The sequence below is a fragment of the Vicugna pacos genome, chromosome 16 (assembly GCF_048564905.1).
Source record: "Vicugna pacos chromosome 16, VicPac4, whole genome shotgun sequence".
Lineage (NCBI taxonomy): Eukaryota > Metazoa > Chordata > Mammalia > Artiodactyla > Camelidae > Vicugna > Vicugna pacos.
In genome coordinates, this window is record NC_133002.1 from 18,543,407 (window position 1) to 18,562,053 (window position 18,647).

General features: G+C 61.4%; 1 protein-coding gene and 1 long non-coding RNA gene across 5 annotated transcripts; one reads left to right on the plus strand and one right to left on the minus strand.

Moving 5' to 3' along the window:
• The first annotated feature begins 912 nt into the window (after positions 1-912).
• Positions 913-3,419, plus strand: LOC140686297 (uncharacterized). 4 transcript variants are annotated; one of them, XR_012060019.1, is made up of 3 exons: positions 913-1,246; positions 1,371-1,732; positions 2,225-3,419. It is a non-coding gene; the product is annotated as an uncharacterized lncRNA (long non-coding RNA). The 4 variants fall into 4 exon arrangements; XR_012060018.1 differs by having other exon boundaries at positions 2,228-3,419; XR_012060016.1 differs by lacking the exon at positions 1,371-1,732.
• Positions 3,420-6,578: 3,159 nt separating this feature from the next.
• LOC140686298 (ATP-sensitive inward rectifier potassium channel 12-like) lies at positions 6,579-8,181 on the minus strand. The gene has a single exon (XM_072940016.1). The coding sequence runs from the start codon at positions 8,019-8,021 to the stop codon at positions 6,735-6,737; it is 1,287 nt and encodes a 428-aa protein (XP_072796117.1). The 5' UTR covers positions 8,022-8,181; the 3' UTR covers positions 6,579-6,734.
• Between the last annotated feature and the right edge of the window lie 10,466 nt (positions 8,182-18,647).

Genomic DNA, 18,647 nt, shown 5'->3' on the forward strand with positions numbered 1-18,647 from the left:
CCCCTCCCCAGCACCTCGCAGCATGGACTGACAGAGGAGGCCTCCTGGACCCCAAGGAGTCCCACTCAACCCCAAGGCAAGGCCCCAGGTCCCCCCGAGGACAGGTCAAAAACAACTCTACTGACCTCTTACTTCCCACGGTTCTTTTGTATCTTTGGGGGCACCTGCGGGGAGCCAGGCATTTACTGTTCTGGGCAAGAGTTCCTGCTCTGGAGAGGCTGACGTGCCAGGAGGGTGACGCAGTGAGGCTGCCACGGAGGCCTGAGGGAGCTGACTGCCGGGAAAGGAAACCGGGCCTGCGTGGGGTCCACAAGTTCTATGTGGGGTCCACAGGCCCTGCGAGGGGTCCACAGGCCCTGGTTGGGGTCCACGAGCCCTGTGTGGGGTTTACAGACCCTGGGTGGGGTTCACGGGCCCTGTGGGGTCTTCCCCTCCCCAGCCAGGCTGCCTCCTTCTGCTCCCTCATGTGCTCTCCGACTCCAGGGCCTTTGCATGCTGCCCTCTCTCCGGGAAGCTCCTCCCCACACATCTGGCAAACACCTACTCCCCCTCCAGATCTCAGAGGAAATACCACTTCGTGGGAGGACCCACGTTGGTCCCCCCACAGGGCGTCCCTTGCTTTGCTGCATGGCACCCTATGTTCCTCTCACTCAGGGATCAAGCCGTATTGTCACTGCCGGTGCGGTGGGCGTGGCTCATGCCCCACCGGGACCCCAGCTGCTGTGTCAGTTGTTCAAGGTTCCCAGCTGCCCCTTCTCTGAGCACCATTCTGGGCCAATAGGAGCCAGCTGGGCCTGGACTGGCTGAAAGGCAGCACCTCAGGCTTGGCAGGAACTGACTGCTGAGGGCACAAAAGCCCAGCCCCGCCCTCGGGTTGGGCAGCTCCTGGCCCTTCAGGCCCCTGGGCCCAGGCCAGCCCGCAGGACCCACCTGCCTTTCAGCTCCTCTCCTGCTTCCCTCCCCGCCCCCCGTGGAGCCCTCCCCAAGGGATCACATGCGAACAAATCCCCGTTGCCCGCTCCACCTCCAGGGACCGGCCGTCCCCTGAGCCCCTAGAGTGACGTCAGGAGCTGGGCTGACCCGCTTCCTACCAGGGTTCCAGTGCCGAGCACACGGCAGCAATTCAAACACTTCTCGAGGGAGTGAATGGACCTCTTATTTCTCACGTAGGGAAACTGAGGCCCAGAGAAGGCCAGTGACATACACTTAAGAGGCAGAAGGTCTTCAAGATCCGGTCTGGCCTCGGGTAAGGACAGCCCTCTTCTGCGCTTTCTTGGCAGCACTGAGAAGGAAGGAAAGCAGGGGCCCAGAGCCCTCGGTGGGCCCGCGTTCCAGGGGCACCAAGCGCGCCGCCCTTCCTGTTTCCCCAGGCTCAGCTGAGGCAGAAGATCGCTCTCTGTGTGGGACGCCCACAGGACCGGCCCCGTTCGTCCATCCGCCCGCTAGACAAAAGCCCTCAGAGCACTACTGCACCCTGCTCTGGGCAGCGGGCACCCAGCAGTGAACGAAGGACACTGCAACCCCTGCCCTCACGGGCTCTCCGCGGGGCAGGGAGGGGCGGGGAGGCAGAGGGAGCAGCCCATGCAAAGGTCCCGGGTGGGGAGGAAAATGCCGTGTTTTCAAGGAACTAGAGGGAGGCAGGGTGCCTGGAGCAGAGGCGCAGGAGAGGGAGGGAGAGGATGAGCTGGACAAGGCAGGGCTGGATGGACAGCATCTCAGAGGCTGGAGAAAGGTGGGGATTTTATCTTCATAAGGTGTGGAAGGAAGCCAGGCAGGGTGTCAGACAGGGGGGTTAAAAACCCGGTTCTGGTTTTAAGACCACTTTGGTCCTGGGTGGAGGGTGGGCAGCGGAGGGGTGGGGAGTGGCCTCTGAGGCCCCACTGCTCTGGTTCCTGGCCTCTCGGTGTGAAGGAGAAGCCCACCGTGACTTCCTCCCAAGTCATGGGGCCCCCAGCCCAGAAGACGGATTTGGGGAGGATACACTGAGGTAGACCCTCAGGCTGGGACGATGGTGGCATCTTGGTCAAATGGCTCAACTTGAAGGCCGCAGCAGGGCTAGGGGCCTGAGGCACAGCTCTGACCCCAGCTCGGATAACTCCCCCCGGTGCCCTTACTGACCCTGGACTGACTTCCTTCCGAACAGCAGACCTCAAACGCATGCGAGCATGTGCTCAGTGAACACTGGTCCCCAATGCCCTACTCCACCCGTTCTACTGTTTTAAAGCAGATTCTGCGTTGGACTCATCTCCTCCCTGGGGAGGCAGGAAAGAACAGGGCAAGCCAGTGGGCACAGCCACACACAGACGGGGCCCCGCTGTCCCGCACCCGGTGGACTTGTGGAGCACGCGGTCGAAGCACTCTCTGGGGGAAGGTTCTCTCTCCCTCTCTGCGAGCCAGATCCTGAGCACCCCCTTCCTGCCGCTGGGGAGACTGAGGTCAGATCACCGAGCAAGTGCGTGGCCTGGGGTCTGATCCAGGGTCGCAACCAGGGCGGGGCCCCCAGAGACTCCTGGGCTCTGGTGCTGTGAAGTTTGAGCAGTAAATCATCACCAAGCTCCAACGGGGCAGGTCCTGCCCTGGGGGCTGGGCAGCCGCCGCTGGCTGGGATTCTGCTACTGGGGTCCCAGGGAAAGCTCCAGGGCCAGGGAAGGCGAGCCCCAGCCCACACCACAATCAAGCCAAGCCCTCCAGGTCCAACCCAAGGGAACATCCACCTAGAAGCCGCAGCAACCACCCCCACCCCCCACAGCCTCCTGCAACGTCCTCACCAAAAGCTGTCACTGCCCGGGCTTCTCACCTGTCGTCTGGAATCGTCACCCGGGTCCCCCAGAACGAGGGACCCCGATCCCTCGCTGATGCAGAGGAGTTCTCCACTCCGGGAAAGTTGGGGCAGAGGACAGAATCCTCTCTCCTTGGGACAGATGACCATCTCCCTTCCCCAGGATGCCCGTCCATGCTGTTCTCCCTGACAGCAGCCCTTGTCGGCCCCTGTCCCCCCACCACCCCCAGCCTCAATTCCTCCAAGCTGCCACCCACACCCCTGGCTTCCCCTCCAGTCACGGCAGTGAGGACCAGGGCTGCCTCTTGCCGGGGCCTCCCCCACAACCATGGGTCCCGGGAGAGAGCGCTGGTCTCCTGCACCCAGCGCACGCCTACCCTGCACGTGGGGGCCTCATCAGACCTGGAAGAACAGGGAGAGGTCTGCGAGGGGGCCGCGTTGTGTCCTCACCCTGAGCCGCTACTGTGTCCCACCCACCCCTCCCCCTGCAGGCGCTGAGCCAGCCGGGGACTTTCAGACACACATCTCCACACGGTGGCACTCAAAGAGATCAAAATGCATTTAATGTGGTCTAGTCTCATGGCCTATGTCTTTAGATACTGCTATGTATTGAAAATAACATGACAATTCTCCAGTTTCATCATTTGAAATAGATATGACGTCTATTTGACCTCACACAAGGCAGACACCCCTGTGCAGGGGCCTCCTTCCCACCAGGCCCCCTGCCCCCGCCAGGACCCTCGGGTGGCAGGGGGAGCACAGCACCAGCAGGGGATGGGGGGCGGGGCGGGGAGGGGGCGCTGAGCTGAGAGACAGGCTCAGGCCTGCACACGGACATACCACCCCGCGGACATGCGTGCGCACACACCCCCGGGACCCGCACAGGTTCCCACATGCACACATACGGCCCCTGCTGAGGGGGCCGGGCACAGCTGCTGCACAAATGCTCCACACACACACGTATGTGTTCACGTGACAGACACACACAGGCTTCCTACACGCAGTCTGTGTGCAAATGCTCATCTTTGGAAGCCATGTACACACATACACATGTAGCTATCACCTTGAACCCAGGTACACACAGCCCACACGGAAGCAGTCAGGCAGAGGCCTGGGAGGATCAGGAGGTGCAGCCAAGGCCCACGGCTGGTGTCCACCCTGAGTGTTGTGTGCCCAGCCTCACCGCCTGGTAAACATTCAAACCAACGCCCGCACCTACAACGCGCACACACAGACAGACTCTGGGTGCATATGCACACAAACATGTGAGTGTGTGCACACACGTGTGTATCATGCCTAGGCACCATCAGCCCGTGTTCACACGCATGTGGAGATCATTGTGTGCACACATCTGCACACCACTCCCATGTACAATGGACGCACACGCTTGTGCACTTACAGGCAAAGCCAAAACTGGGCATGTTTCACCCGCACACAGACGAGACCAGGTCACACAGGAACCCTCGCCCTTGGTGCTCCCGCGGCCCCTCCCAGGGGAAGCAGCTCAGGGTCTCAGGGCAGAGGGTGTGCCCTGGCCAACTCCAGCCTCTGCACCACCAGGTCCAGGCTTCGAGAAACTTCCTGGGAATACCAGCCTGGGCAGGGGCAGGCTGGTACACATCATGTACGCACACGCACACGCACACGCACGGCACACGGCATGCCGCAAACTCCACACACAGGCACACGCCTGGGGACCACGTGACCCTCCCTCTGCACACACAGCTCCGCCCATCCGCCCTCCCGTTTCAAGGGCACTAAAGAGGGAGACTATTTTGGTCTTTAGCACAAGCAATAAATAAATAAATAAATAAATAAATACAGGGGAGGGAAAAAGAGGGCAGAGGAGTTTGAAAACGCAGCATCTGCCTTTGGTGAGAAACAAAAGGCAGCTCAGGGCAGCTCTCCTGCAGGGTCTGCGGCCTGAGCCATCCGCACAGGCCTGGGAGGCAGTGCACCAGGCCACCCGAGATGGCCAGGGCCTCGGGGAAGCCAGGGCCCCTGGGCTCTGCCCAGGGTAGGGTGAGTGGAGGGCTGGCCCAGCAAGCCCACAGGCCGGCCCCCAGCACCCGGGCCGCCTCGCCCCTGCCTGGCTTGGCCTGGCGGTCAGGGCAGCATTTGAGGGGGGAGGGGGTGAATGCTCCCATGTGGCTCCTGGTGGGAGCACTCATCCCCCAGGACGAAGGCTGAGAAAAGCTCAGGGCGGGAAGGGGCTGAGGGCCCTCGGGCAGGTCCTGAGAGGGGAGAGCTGCCTCCACCTGCCCTAGGCTGACCCTCCTGATGTGACCCGTGACCGGAAACAAGGTGGGGTCTGAGGCTTGGGCAGGGTGCCGGGACTCCGGGGCAGGGGAGGGGACTGCCAGCCCTGGCTTCCAGCTGCTGTGGGGGTAAGGAGGAGCGAGAGGCAGCAGCCCCTGCAGCCCCTCACCCCCCGGCTCGCTGTGCGACTTCACACTCTGCCGCAGTCTCCCCTCAAGCTGGGGTCCCTGCACCTTCTGGTCGCATGAGCCGTCCTGGAGCAGCCTGGGAAGGCGGCCTGGGGGGGTGGCCTGGGGAGGCGCAGGCTGCTAGTTACTGGCTTCCGGACGGGCCTGGTCACTTGAGATGATGATGTTCCTGGTAGTTCTGGGAAGGGCTCAGCCCCTGCCAGCAGCTTCCTTGCTAAGAATAAGCCTGCCTTGGGGGCTCTTGTGGCAGCAGAGCCAAAAGCAGGTGACAAATAAGGGGGCCCCAATCCTCCTCCTGACCAGGATGCCTGGATGTGTGCCACCAAACCTCCAGTCGCTCACTGACAAGCCCAGGCCTTCACGAGGGCTGTTCCTCTGCATCCAGCCGCAGGGCTCAGCCTGGCTGGGCCCCAACGAGGATCACCTGGTGGAGTGGGGGCAGCGGGCAGGATGGGCGAGTCCCGTAACAACAGACATGGCTGGAGCCAGGCCACAGACCAGGGTCTCTAAGGCACAACTCATGCTGGGGCTGTGGGTGAGCAGATCCACTTCCCTGGAGTCAGGGAACCTGGCTTCCCTTCCCACGGAGCCACCCACCCCTGTATGTCCCACCGCCCCCCGTGGAACGGGTGGAGGCCTCTGGGCAGAAAGGAGAAGGAAGCGGAACAGGAGAATCCGGTGGGTTGGGGAGATCAGACCCTCCACAGCAGGCAGGTCCCACACTGGCCCCGAGACACACCTCTAAGGTACAAACTCAAACTCAGAAAACTCAAACTGGATTTTTCCTCGTCCTTACCCCACCCAGTGACGCTGGAGAGCTTTTGTCACAATCATTCACATGGTCTTCATTCTGCCATCACAAACGGAAGCCAGGGCAACCGAGAGCAGAAATAATGAGGTGAGCCCAGTGCTCACCCACGGGCCACACCGCTGCCTCCCCAGGGGAGGCCGTCCAGCCTCGGGGACCTTCTGGTAACTCCACCCAGCTGCTTGCATCCGAGCAGACTAATGGAATTCTAATTGCCCGCCCTCCCACCCACCCCACCCCAAATTATAAAAATTTGTTTCACTCACATGTTATTATTTTTTTTTTTTTGTAAACTGTCTTACTCAAACTAAGGTTGAGAAAGCCAAAACCGGTATGTCTCCCCAAGTTAAAAACCAATGAGGCGCCCTGCAGCCTGCCAGCCTTCGCCCACAGGGGCTGGGCGGCTGGCTAGCATTTCTGGGCAGGCTGCAGCTCCAACCTCAGGCAGGAGCCCCTGGCTTCTGTGGCCCGGCCCCCAGGAGGCCACCTTCCTGCCCCTCTGCCTGCTCCGGCCTCTGAAGCCGCTCCAGCCGCCCACTCTCCCACCAACCTCCTGAGGCCGTTGTGAAGAAACGTAAAACATCTACAACTCTACTGAGTCTGCAGCCGGGGCCCAAGCCGGCTCTGCTCAGGCCCGGGGCCCTCGCAGGACAGGGGCCTCTCCCCGGCGGGGCGGTGCTGCACCTTGGCCCTCGATGGCTCAGATTTCTGACTCCCGTCTGTAGGGCCGCTGCTCGAGGGTGGCGCCACCGGCCTGGGGCCGGTCAAAGTCATGCCTGGCCTGGGGGCTGTGCCTGCCCTGGTCTCCGTCCGCCTCGTCCTCCTCCTCGCGGCTCAGGAAGGCCAGCTCATTCTCGTAGCAGAAGGAGTTGGCACTGGGCAGCAGGAACTTGTTCTCCACCAGGTCCTTGGCGCTGCAGCGGGGCGTGGACGGTACCTCGTACGTCTTGTGGAAGTGCGAGTAGTCGATCTTGTACTGGTTCTTCTCCTCGAAGAGGACAGGCTCAAAGCGGTGGCCCCACAGGATCTCATTGGCCAGGTAGGAGCTGCGGGCCTGCGTGGTCATGGCCGTGGCCTCCACCATGCCCTCCAGGATGACCACGATCTCGAAGTCGTCCGTCTCCAGGTCCTGCCGGCTAATGCCGAACAGTGGGCTGGCCTCGTCGATCTCGTGCAGGATGGTGATGGGCGACACCAGGAAGATGCGGTCCAGGCCCTTGTCGAAGCCCACGTCGATGTCGATCTGGTCCAGCGGGATGTACTCACCCTCCTCCGTGACGCGGGGCTTGATGAGCTGCGCCCGCACGTGGGCCTCCACGATGTGGCTCTTGCGCAGGTTGCCCACGCGCCACATGAGGCAGAGCTTGCCGTCCCGCAGCGCCACCACCGCATTGTGGCTGAACAGCAGCGTCTGTGCCCGCTTCTTGGGCCGCGCCATCTTGGCCATGATGGCGCCGATCATGAAGGAGTCGATGATGCAGCCCACGATGGACTGCGCCACCACCATGAAGACGGCCAGCGGGCACTCCTCCGTTACGCAGCGCAGGCCGTAGCCGATGGTGGTCTGCGTCTCGATGGAGAACAGGAAGGCCGCCATGAAGCCGTGCACCTGCATCACGCAGGGCGTGCGGCCGCGGCCCTCCGCTGGCTCCAGGTCCCCGTGGGCCACAGCAATGACCCAGAAGATGACGCCGAACAGCAGCCAGGAGGCAAGGAAGGCCAGCGAGAAGATGAGCAGCATGTAGCGCCAGCGGATGTCCACGCAGGTGGTGAACATGTCGGCCAGGTAGCGCTGTGACTTCTCGTCCATGTTGGCAAACTCGATGTTGCACTGGCCGTTCTTCTTGATGAAGCGGTTCCGGCACCGGCGCCGCGTGTGCACCTTGCCGTTGCCAAAGCCATTGGCGCCCGACATGGTGACCAGGTGCAGCCCGTCCTCCTCCGACGACACAATGCTGTAGGGGTTGGCACGGCCGGCCGCAGTCATCCCGGGGGCAGGGGTACCCTGGCCTGCCCCCAGGCCAGCTCCGGGTGGGGCAGCTCCTGAAACAGAGAGGACGCAGGGCTGGCAGGGCAGCCACACCCGCCCGCGCCCCCACGCCCACCCAGGGCCCTCGGCTGACCCCTTGACTCTGACTTACCTGCAGCCCAGATCCTGCTCTTCCCTCCCACCAAGCCGGCTCCTCACCCACCTCCTCGGCCAGGGAGACGGACTCTCCATTCTCCCAGCTGCTCCAGACAAGAACTCTGGGTCCATCCTCGGTTCCCCTACTCCCACCAAGGCTCTGCTTTCAAAATACGTTCAATATCCAGCCCCTTCCTCCACCCTCTCGGCCTCAGTTCCGACATCACCCACCAAGACCAGTGTGATGGCCAACCCACTGGCCTCCCTGGGGCAGCCACAAGTCAGTCCGTCCTCTGCGGGGACCCCTCAGATCTCACCCCCAGACCCACCTGGACACTCTCCTCTCGGCCGCAGCTTCAGTGCCACAGGGATGCCTCCAGGGGCCTCCCCGCGCACCCCACTCAGGACCTCACCGTGATCCCATAGCACTGACCTCTGATCTCACAACAGTAACAGCAACAACAGCAAGGAGCCGCTCGGGGCTGCACCCACCATCCCACCGTCAGCTCCCTGAGAGCAGGATTGCTCTTCATTGCTGTTTCACCCCAGGGGCTGGAGCTAAGCCTGGCCTGACGGACGCCCCAAGCCAGGCCCCACCCACCCTCTTGATGCTCATGCTCTCCAGCCCAGGCGCCCGCCCCAGGTGCCCACCCTCAGTGCCTACATGCCACGCCCGTGGCCGCCCCATCACAGCGGTGGTGGGAGGGGGCCCGTGAGTCAGCACCCAGGGGCTCACTGATGCAGACCTCAGCCCAAGGGCCTCCACCACCCCTGCCTTCCTCAGCTCTGAACAGGAGCTCGTGGCGAGAACTCAGAAGAGCCTGGTCCTCAGTCCGTACGGCAGAGCACCTGGGTGGCCGGCTGCACACACACGCGCACACACACGCACACACACGCACACGCGCGCACACACACACACACACACACACACACACACACACACACACACCCCAGGTGGTCCAAACAAATCCCGCCTCAGGGCTGGCGGCAAGCACCCAGCCCCCGATGCCCCACTGGCTCTGGGCTGGCCTGTTGGTGCCAGGCTGAGGCATCGGCACCACTTGGCCCTGTGGGCACGGAGGCCATCTGGCCGTTAGCAGCAGGTGCTCAGCGGGGCTGGCCTGGCAGGGCGTGGAGGAGCTGGGCGTGCTCCCCCCACCGATGTACCCCACAACCCCCACCCCCGCCCAGTCGCACTATGAGGTCAGAGCTAGAAGACCCTGGGGACCCGTGAGGGCCTGGAAGACGCTGAGCCGCAGGGAACGTCCCAAGGTGGCCGGGCCAGGAGAGGGGGGACACGGGAAGTGACAGCCAGGACTCAGCCCTGGCGTGTGGGACCAGAGCCTCAGACAGGGCACTACCTGTGAGTGGCCCCTGCTTCAGACCCTGGGAGAAGGTGAGGGTGGAGCCCACACAATCAGCCAGGCTGCGGACCCCTCCCAGGACCCACCTCAGTTACTGGTGCTACTGGACCCCCAGGTCTGGTGGGTACGGGACACTCACACCTGAGGGAGCCAGCCTGTCCAGACGCAGGAGAGCAGGCCAGGCCCCCACCAGGGCGGAGGGCGTCCGCAGACTCTGGCTACTTCTACTCTACGAATGGAGGTTCAGAGAGGTGAAGTGACTTCCCCAAAGCCACACAGCTTACTAAGCAGGAGAGCTGAAATCAGAGCCACTTCTGTCTAATTCAAGTTCTCCCACCGTGGGGACCCCTGGCTCTGCGGGGACCTCTCCTCACGCTGCCAGCCTACCCCTACCGCTGCTCCAGCTGACCACCTCACCCTGGGTCTGAGGAGCTGAGGCCCGAGGCCGAAATGCTGGATGCTGCTTCTGCCTCGGCCAGGAGGCAGGGAGCCGGCGGCAGTGGGAACCCTGCGGACTGTGCCAGGAAGACAGCTCAGCCTTAGATTCCCGGGCCCTCCGGGGGAAGGTGGCCAGGGCTGGGGCGCTCAGATGCCGGCAGGAAGCCACCAGATGGCAGGGGTTGTGTTTGTGTGGCCAGGAGGCCTTGAGGGACGTCCAGCGGGTCATGGCTGCTCCAGGTGGGGCTCTGAGCAGCTCGAGGCCTGCAAGGGACAGAATTGCAAGAATCAAAGGCCAGGAGAGCCCAGCCTGCCAGCTCCCAGGCAGGTGGGGGCATCACAGTGACCACTGGCATCTCTGCCTGGGCTGGGCTCCTGGGACCCACCCAGACTGTGTCACACAGGCCTGGAAATCCCCTCTTCTATTGACGGACCTCCTAAAACCAGAGAGAAGATCAACAGGGTCACGTTCACTCCACTCCCCCATTTCCCAGAGCTGGAAACTGATACTCAGAGCAAAGTCACTTGTCCAAAGTCACCTGGAAGCCAAGGAGCAGAGACAGAGTTGATGGCTGCTTGTACAGGCGTGTACACGTGCGTGTGTGAGATGTCAGGGCGCTTGGTGAACACAAGACCACAGAGCAAGGCCGGGAAGAGGACCCATGAGTAGAAACCCCAGCACCACAAACTTGCCAAATGTCAGGGACCCTCCACACACAGGGCAAGAAGGTGACACAGCTCTGCGGTTTTCAAGAACCCGATTTAAGAAATGTGGGACAGTATCCTCACCCAGGGATGTACAGGCCTGTTTGGTTCCTGCCTGGTGGGGCATATAGTTGGATCAGATAAGAAAGGAAATTAGATTTGTTTTGCTGGAAGAGGCCTTAGCAAGCAAGGGAGCCAGATCCCCATTCTACAGATGGGAAAACTGAGGCAGGTCACAAAGCAACTCATGGGCCAGGATGAGACAAATGGTAAAGACAAGTTAAGACCACGGTGTCGGACTCCCAGCTTGGCCTACAGGGGTCCCGGGCACTGCTGGAGGGGGAGGGGAGGGGTACTGGGGTACACTACCTGAGCGAGAGAAGGCGACTTCAGCAGCAAAGAGCAGGGTGTAGCAATCCCAGCAGGCTGGAACCAGAGAGCCCTGAGAGGTGGCAAAGCCGTCAGAGCCCGGCGTCCCTGGAGCCCGCTTCCCTGCCGGCCACGGCGCCTGTGCACAGAGTCTCCCGCATAAGCTCGGAGCACCGGCAGGGCCTGGGCTGCGAGCTTTTAGAGAGGCAGCTAACATGTGACCTGCGGGTGGGGCCCGAAAGTCAGCAGGAGGTGCCTCCGGATGGAGCAGGACGCCCCATGCCCAGTCCCTGAGCCGCTGGGCCTCAGGTTTCGGCAACATCCGGGAGGACACCAGGCCCAGGCCTGGGCCCACACTCTCGGGTGCCAAGAAAGCGCCGGCTAGACGGCTCGAGGGAGGGGCACAGAGGAGGGGCTGGTGACCCTTCCTGCAGAGCCCCGTAGGTGGCTGGGCCCCTTCAGAGGTATGAGCAGAGTAATCAGTATTCACCAGGCACTCACTACCTGCCAGGGACTGAGAGCGCCAATTAACTCACTTAATCCCAATAACAACATTCTATTACTCCCATTTTCCAGATGAGGAAACGGAAGCTCGAAAGATTGAGTCACTTGCCCAGGGTCACACAGCCTTTCAGGAGTGAGCTCCTAGTCTGCTGGGAGGGGCTAGGAAAGAAAGCAACCGCCGACCTGTTCAGGCCCCAAGGACAGGCTGCGGGCATGACATTACTCAGCCTTCAAGGTCCCCCAATCCTGTGTGGTGATAAATCTCAGCACTCAGAAATCAGAGGCAAGACCCTGATCAGCACCCCTGATCTGTGGCCATTCAGGCCTTGCTTGGAAAGTCCAGGCAAAAGGCACTCACTACGTCATGATCAAGTCCTACAGCTGGGAGAATCCTTAAAAATCACTTGTCTCAGGGAAAGCCGGCACGTGGCCTAGGTCCACCTCACTCTCCAGCCCAAGCCCACGGCGGACATCACCAATCCTTCGCAGAACGCCATCTCACTGCATCCTGCGACGGCCTCAGTCCTTCCCAAGCCAGGCACTACCCATCAGACTCAGCCCAAGGGCTTGTAAAATCCAGCCCTTCACGGGCAGGTGGGGAGACGGAGGCTCTGAGAGGGGCTCCCTTGCTCAGTCTCACAGGAGGTGAGAGGCTGCACCACAGCTCAGCTCCAAGGGCGGGGCTGCAGGGCTGGGGGAGGAAGGGGCGGGGGAGCAGGGAGCAGGAGGGGAGAAGGAGCCGGCACCGGGGACCGGCGAGGAGGCTGAGGCTGGCTGGGGAGGTGGAGGGCTGGGGGACCGACAGGTCTGTTCTGGCTGCCTGGGAGAAGAGGGCATCTCCTGTGCCTGCCCACCTTTCCCAGAAAAACGCCCTCTCCCCCACATCCCCAGTGCTCAGACGGCTGGGTCGCCGGCGGCCTGCACACCTTCGGGGTCAACACGGTGCAGGCTTTCTGTGCCGGCGAGGCCCGTGCGAGGCCTGAGGAGAGGCACCTCGCACGTGCTGGGGATGCGGACGGCAGACGCTCGGCAGCCCCCACCCTCAGCCCTGCCAAGCCCACAGGCCCAGTTTCCAACCACCAACACCAGTCTTTCTGCCCGAAAGCTTGCTTTGGCCCCTGAAGTGGGCCCTGCGCATGCGTCAGCAGGCAAGGGGCTTAATGCCCCAGTCCGAGCACTCCCTACCCCGAGGGACACACTCGGGGTGCCGGGCTCCTCCGCCCCTGGGCCCCGCTCACAGTCCTCAGGCAGCCCCTCCCTCCTGGCCACCCACAGCACCGCGTGGCCAGGACGTTTCTCCTCTCCAAACTTCCCCCCTCCTCCCCTACCACCTTCCCCCTCACAGGTCACTTCCCCAGTCACCCCAGCCACGAGCCCGCCTCCTCCTGATCCTCTAGCCCCCAGATCCCTTTCCCCGCCAGGTCCGGTGTATTGCACCCGTGGAAGTGTCAAAGCCGCCCATCCACTCCTCACCCACAGCCACCCTCCTGTCCAGGCCATTGCTACCTGGACACAGCAACAGGTCCCTGACAGGTTTTCCTGTGGTGACCCTCACCCCATGTGGTCCAACCTCCAAATCACAGCTAATGGGAATGCTAGAAATTCTCCCATCTGTCAGGAATCAGCTGAAACCCACCACTTCAGGAAGCCCTTGTAGACTCTCTGGCTTCTCCTGTGAGGCCCTGGTATGAGAGGTGACCTTGCCTGTCCCCAGCTATGGCCAACCTCAGAGGTCCAGAGAAGCTGGTGCAGGCCTGGCACAGAGGAGCACCCAGGAACTGCCCACTGATCAGACAAAAGGATGAGGGAATGAGCTGCTGAATAGAGGGAGGGTGGGGAGACGGATGAGAACACAGTTACGTGTGCAGGTGAGTGGTCGAGCACATGGATGGATAAACAGGGCTGACAGATGGGTGGACAGATGGATGGAGGGTGATCAGAGGGATGGATGGGTTGGGTGAATGGATTAGTGACTGGATGGATGGTGGGTGGATGGATGGATGAGTGGCTAGCTGAATGGACAGATAGGTGTTGGGTGGAATGGATGACTAGACGGACAGGTGCACATTGGTGACCTCAGTGTTACCTCTTGACTCCTATCCTCTAAGTAGCGCCGTGGACCAGGCAGTGGCCGTCTTCAAGGCTGCCATCTCCCAGGTGCCAGCTGCAGAGGAGTTGGTGGCTGGAGGGCCCTAAGGTTACAGAGCAAAGCTATGTCACTGCAGACAGTGCCACTCTCCTCAGAGAGGCTCAAAACACAGAAATTTCCCTATGAACCCCCACTTCTTGCTGCCCCAGGGCCCACTGGGCCCCCACACCCCAAGGCTGGCTGGGATCCATGGTCGCACTGGATTTTCTGGCCTGGATTAAGGGACCTGTTGTTGAGTCACCAGAAGCCCATCACAAGCCTCCCGGGGCAGGTGACAGCACACAGACCAGGGTTCCCGTCCCAGCTCCGCCCTCTAGAGCCGTGTGACCGCGGGTGAGTCGCTTTCCGCTCTGGGCCTCTGCCTACTCTGTCAGCGGATGGCTGGCCCCTCTTTACTCCAGGTTCTCACCTCAAGACTCCCAGCCCCCAGCCCCTCTATCCCCGTCCCTCATCATTCCCAGAGCGGTAGCCACGGGCCGCCCATGGGCCTCTCCCTCCTGAAACCAAAGGGGAAGTTGAGGCTCAGGGAGGCTCCATCCCAGACCCCATCACACAGCTGGACTCCCCACTGCCAGGGCCTGTTCCCGGCCTCTGATCTCTTGACCTGCCCCTAGAGTGGACCCGTACTGTGCCTGGCCCTGTGTGCTGGGCCCCCAGCCTGTGATTCCTCCTTCACTGCCACTCTGAGGACAGACAGGTAAACTGAGGCTGAGAGAGGCTAGGTCCCTCGCCCAGGTCACCGAGAGCTGGGACTCTGAGCAGAGGAGGTGACACATGGCCATGGGAGGCAAGTCTGAGAGAAGGAGGAGTATGCGGGTGGACGGCCTGCCCTGCCCCACTTCCTGTTGGTCACCTGGCCTGCCCCAGGCTCTCTCAGCCTCCTTCCAGCCCCCTACTTCCTGGAAGGGCTTTCTCCAGACCCATAAATCCAGTTGGATTTGTTCTTATAATGTGGGAAGCAAAATCAGCTCCACTCTACACAGGAGGGAACTGAAGCTCGGAGCAGAAACGTGACTTGCCCAAGGTCACGAAGCCGTGGAACGAGTGGCAGCTCGGAGACCAGAACCCAGGTCCCTGGACACCCTGTCCAGTGCTCCCCCTGCCCCTGCAGTGGCTGCAGCCGCCACAGGACTGGAGCCCAACCCTCTGAAGTTCCCCAAACGCTTTCCTGGGTCATGGTCACAGTACCACCCCCTCCACGGTCCTAGATGGGGAGGCAGGAGGGGAAAAGGGTCTGCACGTGAGAGTCTAGACTGGCCCTGGGCTCCTAGCAAGAGTGGGGAGCCCTGCCCCACCCCAGCGCTGTCCTATCCGCACCTCCTCCTCCTGAGGCCCAGCTGCCTCCTTCGCAAAACGAGCCTCCAAGGATGTGCTCATGAAATTCAACATAGCGTGGGAGTGTGCGGGCACAGGCTGGGCACTCCGTGGCTCCGTCATCCTCACCGTCCCCTTCCACGACAGCCCACCCTGGAGCGTGGGGCCCGAGCAGCCAGCAAGCCCCTAGTCCTGCGTTCAAGGCCTGGTCATCCCCCAGCTCACTGTGGGACCTCCCCTGGGCCTCAGCCTTCACCTGCAAATAGGTAGATTCCACCTGCCTCGGAAGGCGGTGAAGAGGGGACACCGAGGCCCTGCAGACACATGGTTAAGCACCAGGTCCCCCAGTGTCCCCCAAGGGGCTTCCCGCTCTGACAAGCAGCCTGGGGCTCCCGACGTGATTGAAAGCCGGTGCGTTCTCTGACCCTCCCGTGCGGCCTGGGTGTGATGCTCTCAGAATGTGTCTAATAGTCAGCAATGCAGGAGAGCCCTGAGCTCCGCCAGGGCAGGGACCTGGTCGCCCGCTCCCCTGTGCCCGGGTGGTCACAGCTGGCAGGTGGTGCTCAGTAAACACTGGCACAGCAACCATGAGTGACCACGACCCATCAGCCCCCTCACATTCTGTGGTCTGGAGACAGGGGCTGGACACACTGGCCACAAGCAAAGGCTGCGGCGGGGTCGGGGCTGGGCGGGTGTCCACTCTCCAAGCCCCGAGGTGAAGTCAGGGGCAGGAAGCTCTGGCCCCCAGGGTGGACGGCGGGTCATGCCAGGCATCAGGGAACTTTTCCGAGGGTATTTTTATCTTGAGAACATCCTTCCACAGAGGGTGGGGGCAGGAGGGAGACAGGGTGTCCTTGGCCCCAGGCCCCTGGGTGCAGCAGAGGACAGAGGCCCCTGGGTGCCTTTTATAGACACTGCCCCATCCCTGGGCTTCACTGGGCCCCAGGGGCAAGTAGGCCCCAGAGGTTCTTGGGCTTTTCATGGGGCTCCCAACTCTGATCCAACTCACTGTGTGACCTGGGGCAGGTCTCTGTCCCTCTCTGGGCCTCCCTCTTGCAGTCAACCTTTCCTGAGGGCCTGCTCAATGCTGGGCTCAGCTGGGCACCAGGGACTCAAGGGTGGACCAGCAAGCGCCTGCCTGCATGGGGCGCCCTGCCGAGCAGGAAGATAGCAAGTGAAGCGGCACCACAACCAGCAGGGTCAGAGCCCTCGGAGCCCCAGAGAGAGCCCAGCCGGAGGCTGACCGAAGCACAGGGGGGCTCTCGGAGCCCCACAGACCAGGGTGCACACGGGCACACACTGGCCCTCGGGCAGGGCTCACTCAACTCGGAGCCTCCCTACTCCCATCGGCAGACAAGCAGGCTGGCCCTTCCAGCCACAACACTCCAGGATCCCAAGGATTCGGGGTCGAGGGGGTACTGAGAGACAGGCGGGGCGCACCTTGTCACCCTCACAGCAGGGAGGGCAGAGGTGTACTGAGTCCCTACGTGCGCAGGCTCTGAGAGATCCTGTGTCATTTCCAAGAGCTCGGACTTAACCCCAAGGGCAAAGGGGTGCCACAGAGTTTGAAAGTATAAATTCTGGGGCAACATGGCTTGGGTTCAAATCTTGTCTCTGGACCTTCCTGGGTGGCCTTGGACAAGTCATATAACCTCTCTGAGCCCCGTTTTCTCTCCCGTGAGACAGGATTGCCACTGCTATGTCTCATGGGGTCATGATGAGGTTTCAGCGAGTTAACACATGGAGCTGGGAATTTTCTGTCCCCCAGCCCCTCCCATCACCACATTTCTGAGCCCCCAGGAGGGCCTCGACTAGAGCTCACTCCAAGCAGGAAGGAGTGAGTGGAGGGACAGGATGGAAGGAACCACAGTAGAGGGACCCAGTGAGCAAAGGCACCACGGTGCTTTTTTCTAACAGCTGTGATTTTTCAAGCTTCAACTTAATTCAAGGCTCAGACATTTTCTAAGTGCCCAGCCTGTGTACGGGTGAGCAAAGACCTGAGATAGAGTGACAAGAAACGGCCTGGGACAAGAAAGACCATGAAAGAAAAGGCTGGAAAATGTGCCAACATGCAAACGTTTCTGATGTTTTTTATCAAAGCCCATTACAGGCAAAATCAGAAGTAAATGACAAATGCTTGTTATAAAAAGAACTGATACACTTAATACGCAAAGGGTTTGTGTAGACCAACAAGAGAGAAGGACACGTGGGAGTAAGAGGAGGGCTAGGGCTGGGCCCCCACTGGGCTTGTGTGATCATGTGACCCTCAGCGAGCGCGGGCCCAGCAATGCCAACCTCAGAGTCCTCCATGGAATACCATGCATCCTTCGAGCTCAAAGCATGCCTCCTCTATGAAGTCTTCCAGGATTCCCCTAGGTCCCTGGCTGCTCTTGCCAAGCCCCACATGCTTCTTTGGCCCCTGGAACTGCGTGCCTTTCTTCTGCTGAGTGCCTGGCACTGTACCCGAGAACGTTCTGGGTGGGGCGGCCCAAGCGTCTTTGACAGCAGAGGAAGTGAGGCGCAGAGAGGAGTATGGCTGTGTCCGCAGGCACCAGGCTATGAGCCGCACAGCTGAGCCCAGCACCGGGATCCAGCCACCTCCTCCCTACAGGGCCCTCCAGGCCCGGAGCTGCATTTCTTCACAGCAGGCTGGGCCCCACGTGACGCCTCTCTGGGCAAATGCCAGCAGGACCAGGGCCTGAGCCCCTAGTCTCAGTCCCACAGTGACCTGGATACCCTGCTGGGGGAGCGCAGGGACCGGTGTCTCCTCAGCTTCCCTCTTTCGTCCTCCTCACTTTGTCAGTGTGGCTTTATTTGGGGAACAGAACATTCACTGGGAGGGCCTGGCAGACCTCTGAGGGCGGTTCACCCGGCACGGATGTCGGAGCCCTGCCAGGCCCTGCAGTCCGGGCGCTATTCAACACAGCGCACTGGTTACCGAATCACGTTTTGGAACAGTGTTTCGGTAAGTATTTCACGTTTCCATTTTCTTTTGTACATGGGTTTTCTCACATGTCCAAAAAAATCATCCTGAGCAAGTGGACATCAGAGGTGTCCACGCCAGCCAGGTGCAGCCGGGGCCTCACCTGGGAAGCAGCGCGTCGCCGGGCTCTCTCTCACTCCTTCATTCGTGTGTTCCTTTGTTCCACAAGCACGTGTCCACCGAGCACCACGTGTGGCGTGACCAGGTGGGAAGGGCCCGCCCGCCCTGATGTTCATAACCAACAAGAGAGGCAGACACTTGGGGGGAAATGAATAAATGAAGAGGGTTCCAAGGCACTGCTCCTGCCTGGGGAGGTGCGGCCCAGCTGACTGCAAGAGCAGAGAGCCAGGACCCCGACGGGACAGGGCTCCGGGCAGAGGACGCTGCGGCAGGAAGGAGGGAGGAGGGTGAGCAAGGGGGCGGGAGGCGAGGTCTGGGCGGGGCAGGCTCCTCCAGGCCTGATCACGCGAGGAGACTGAGGCTCAGGGAGGGAAGGCACCACGAGGGAGGGCGACCAACCTTCTGACCCCACCGCAGCCTGACTGCCTCGCACACTTTTCCAATCCCAGCAAACAGGAACTGTGGACACTGTGACACGTGCTACTTCAGCTCATGCCATGGGTCCTTTGGAGAGTCGCAACAGACTGGGGCTCAGCGACGGC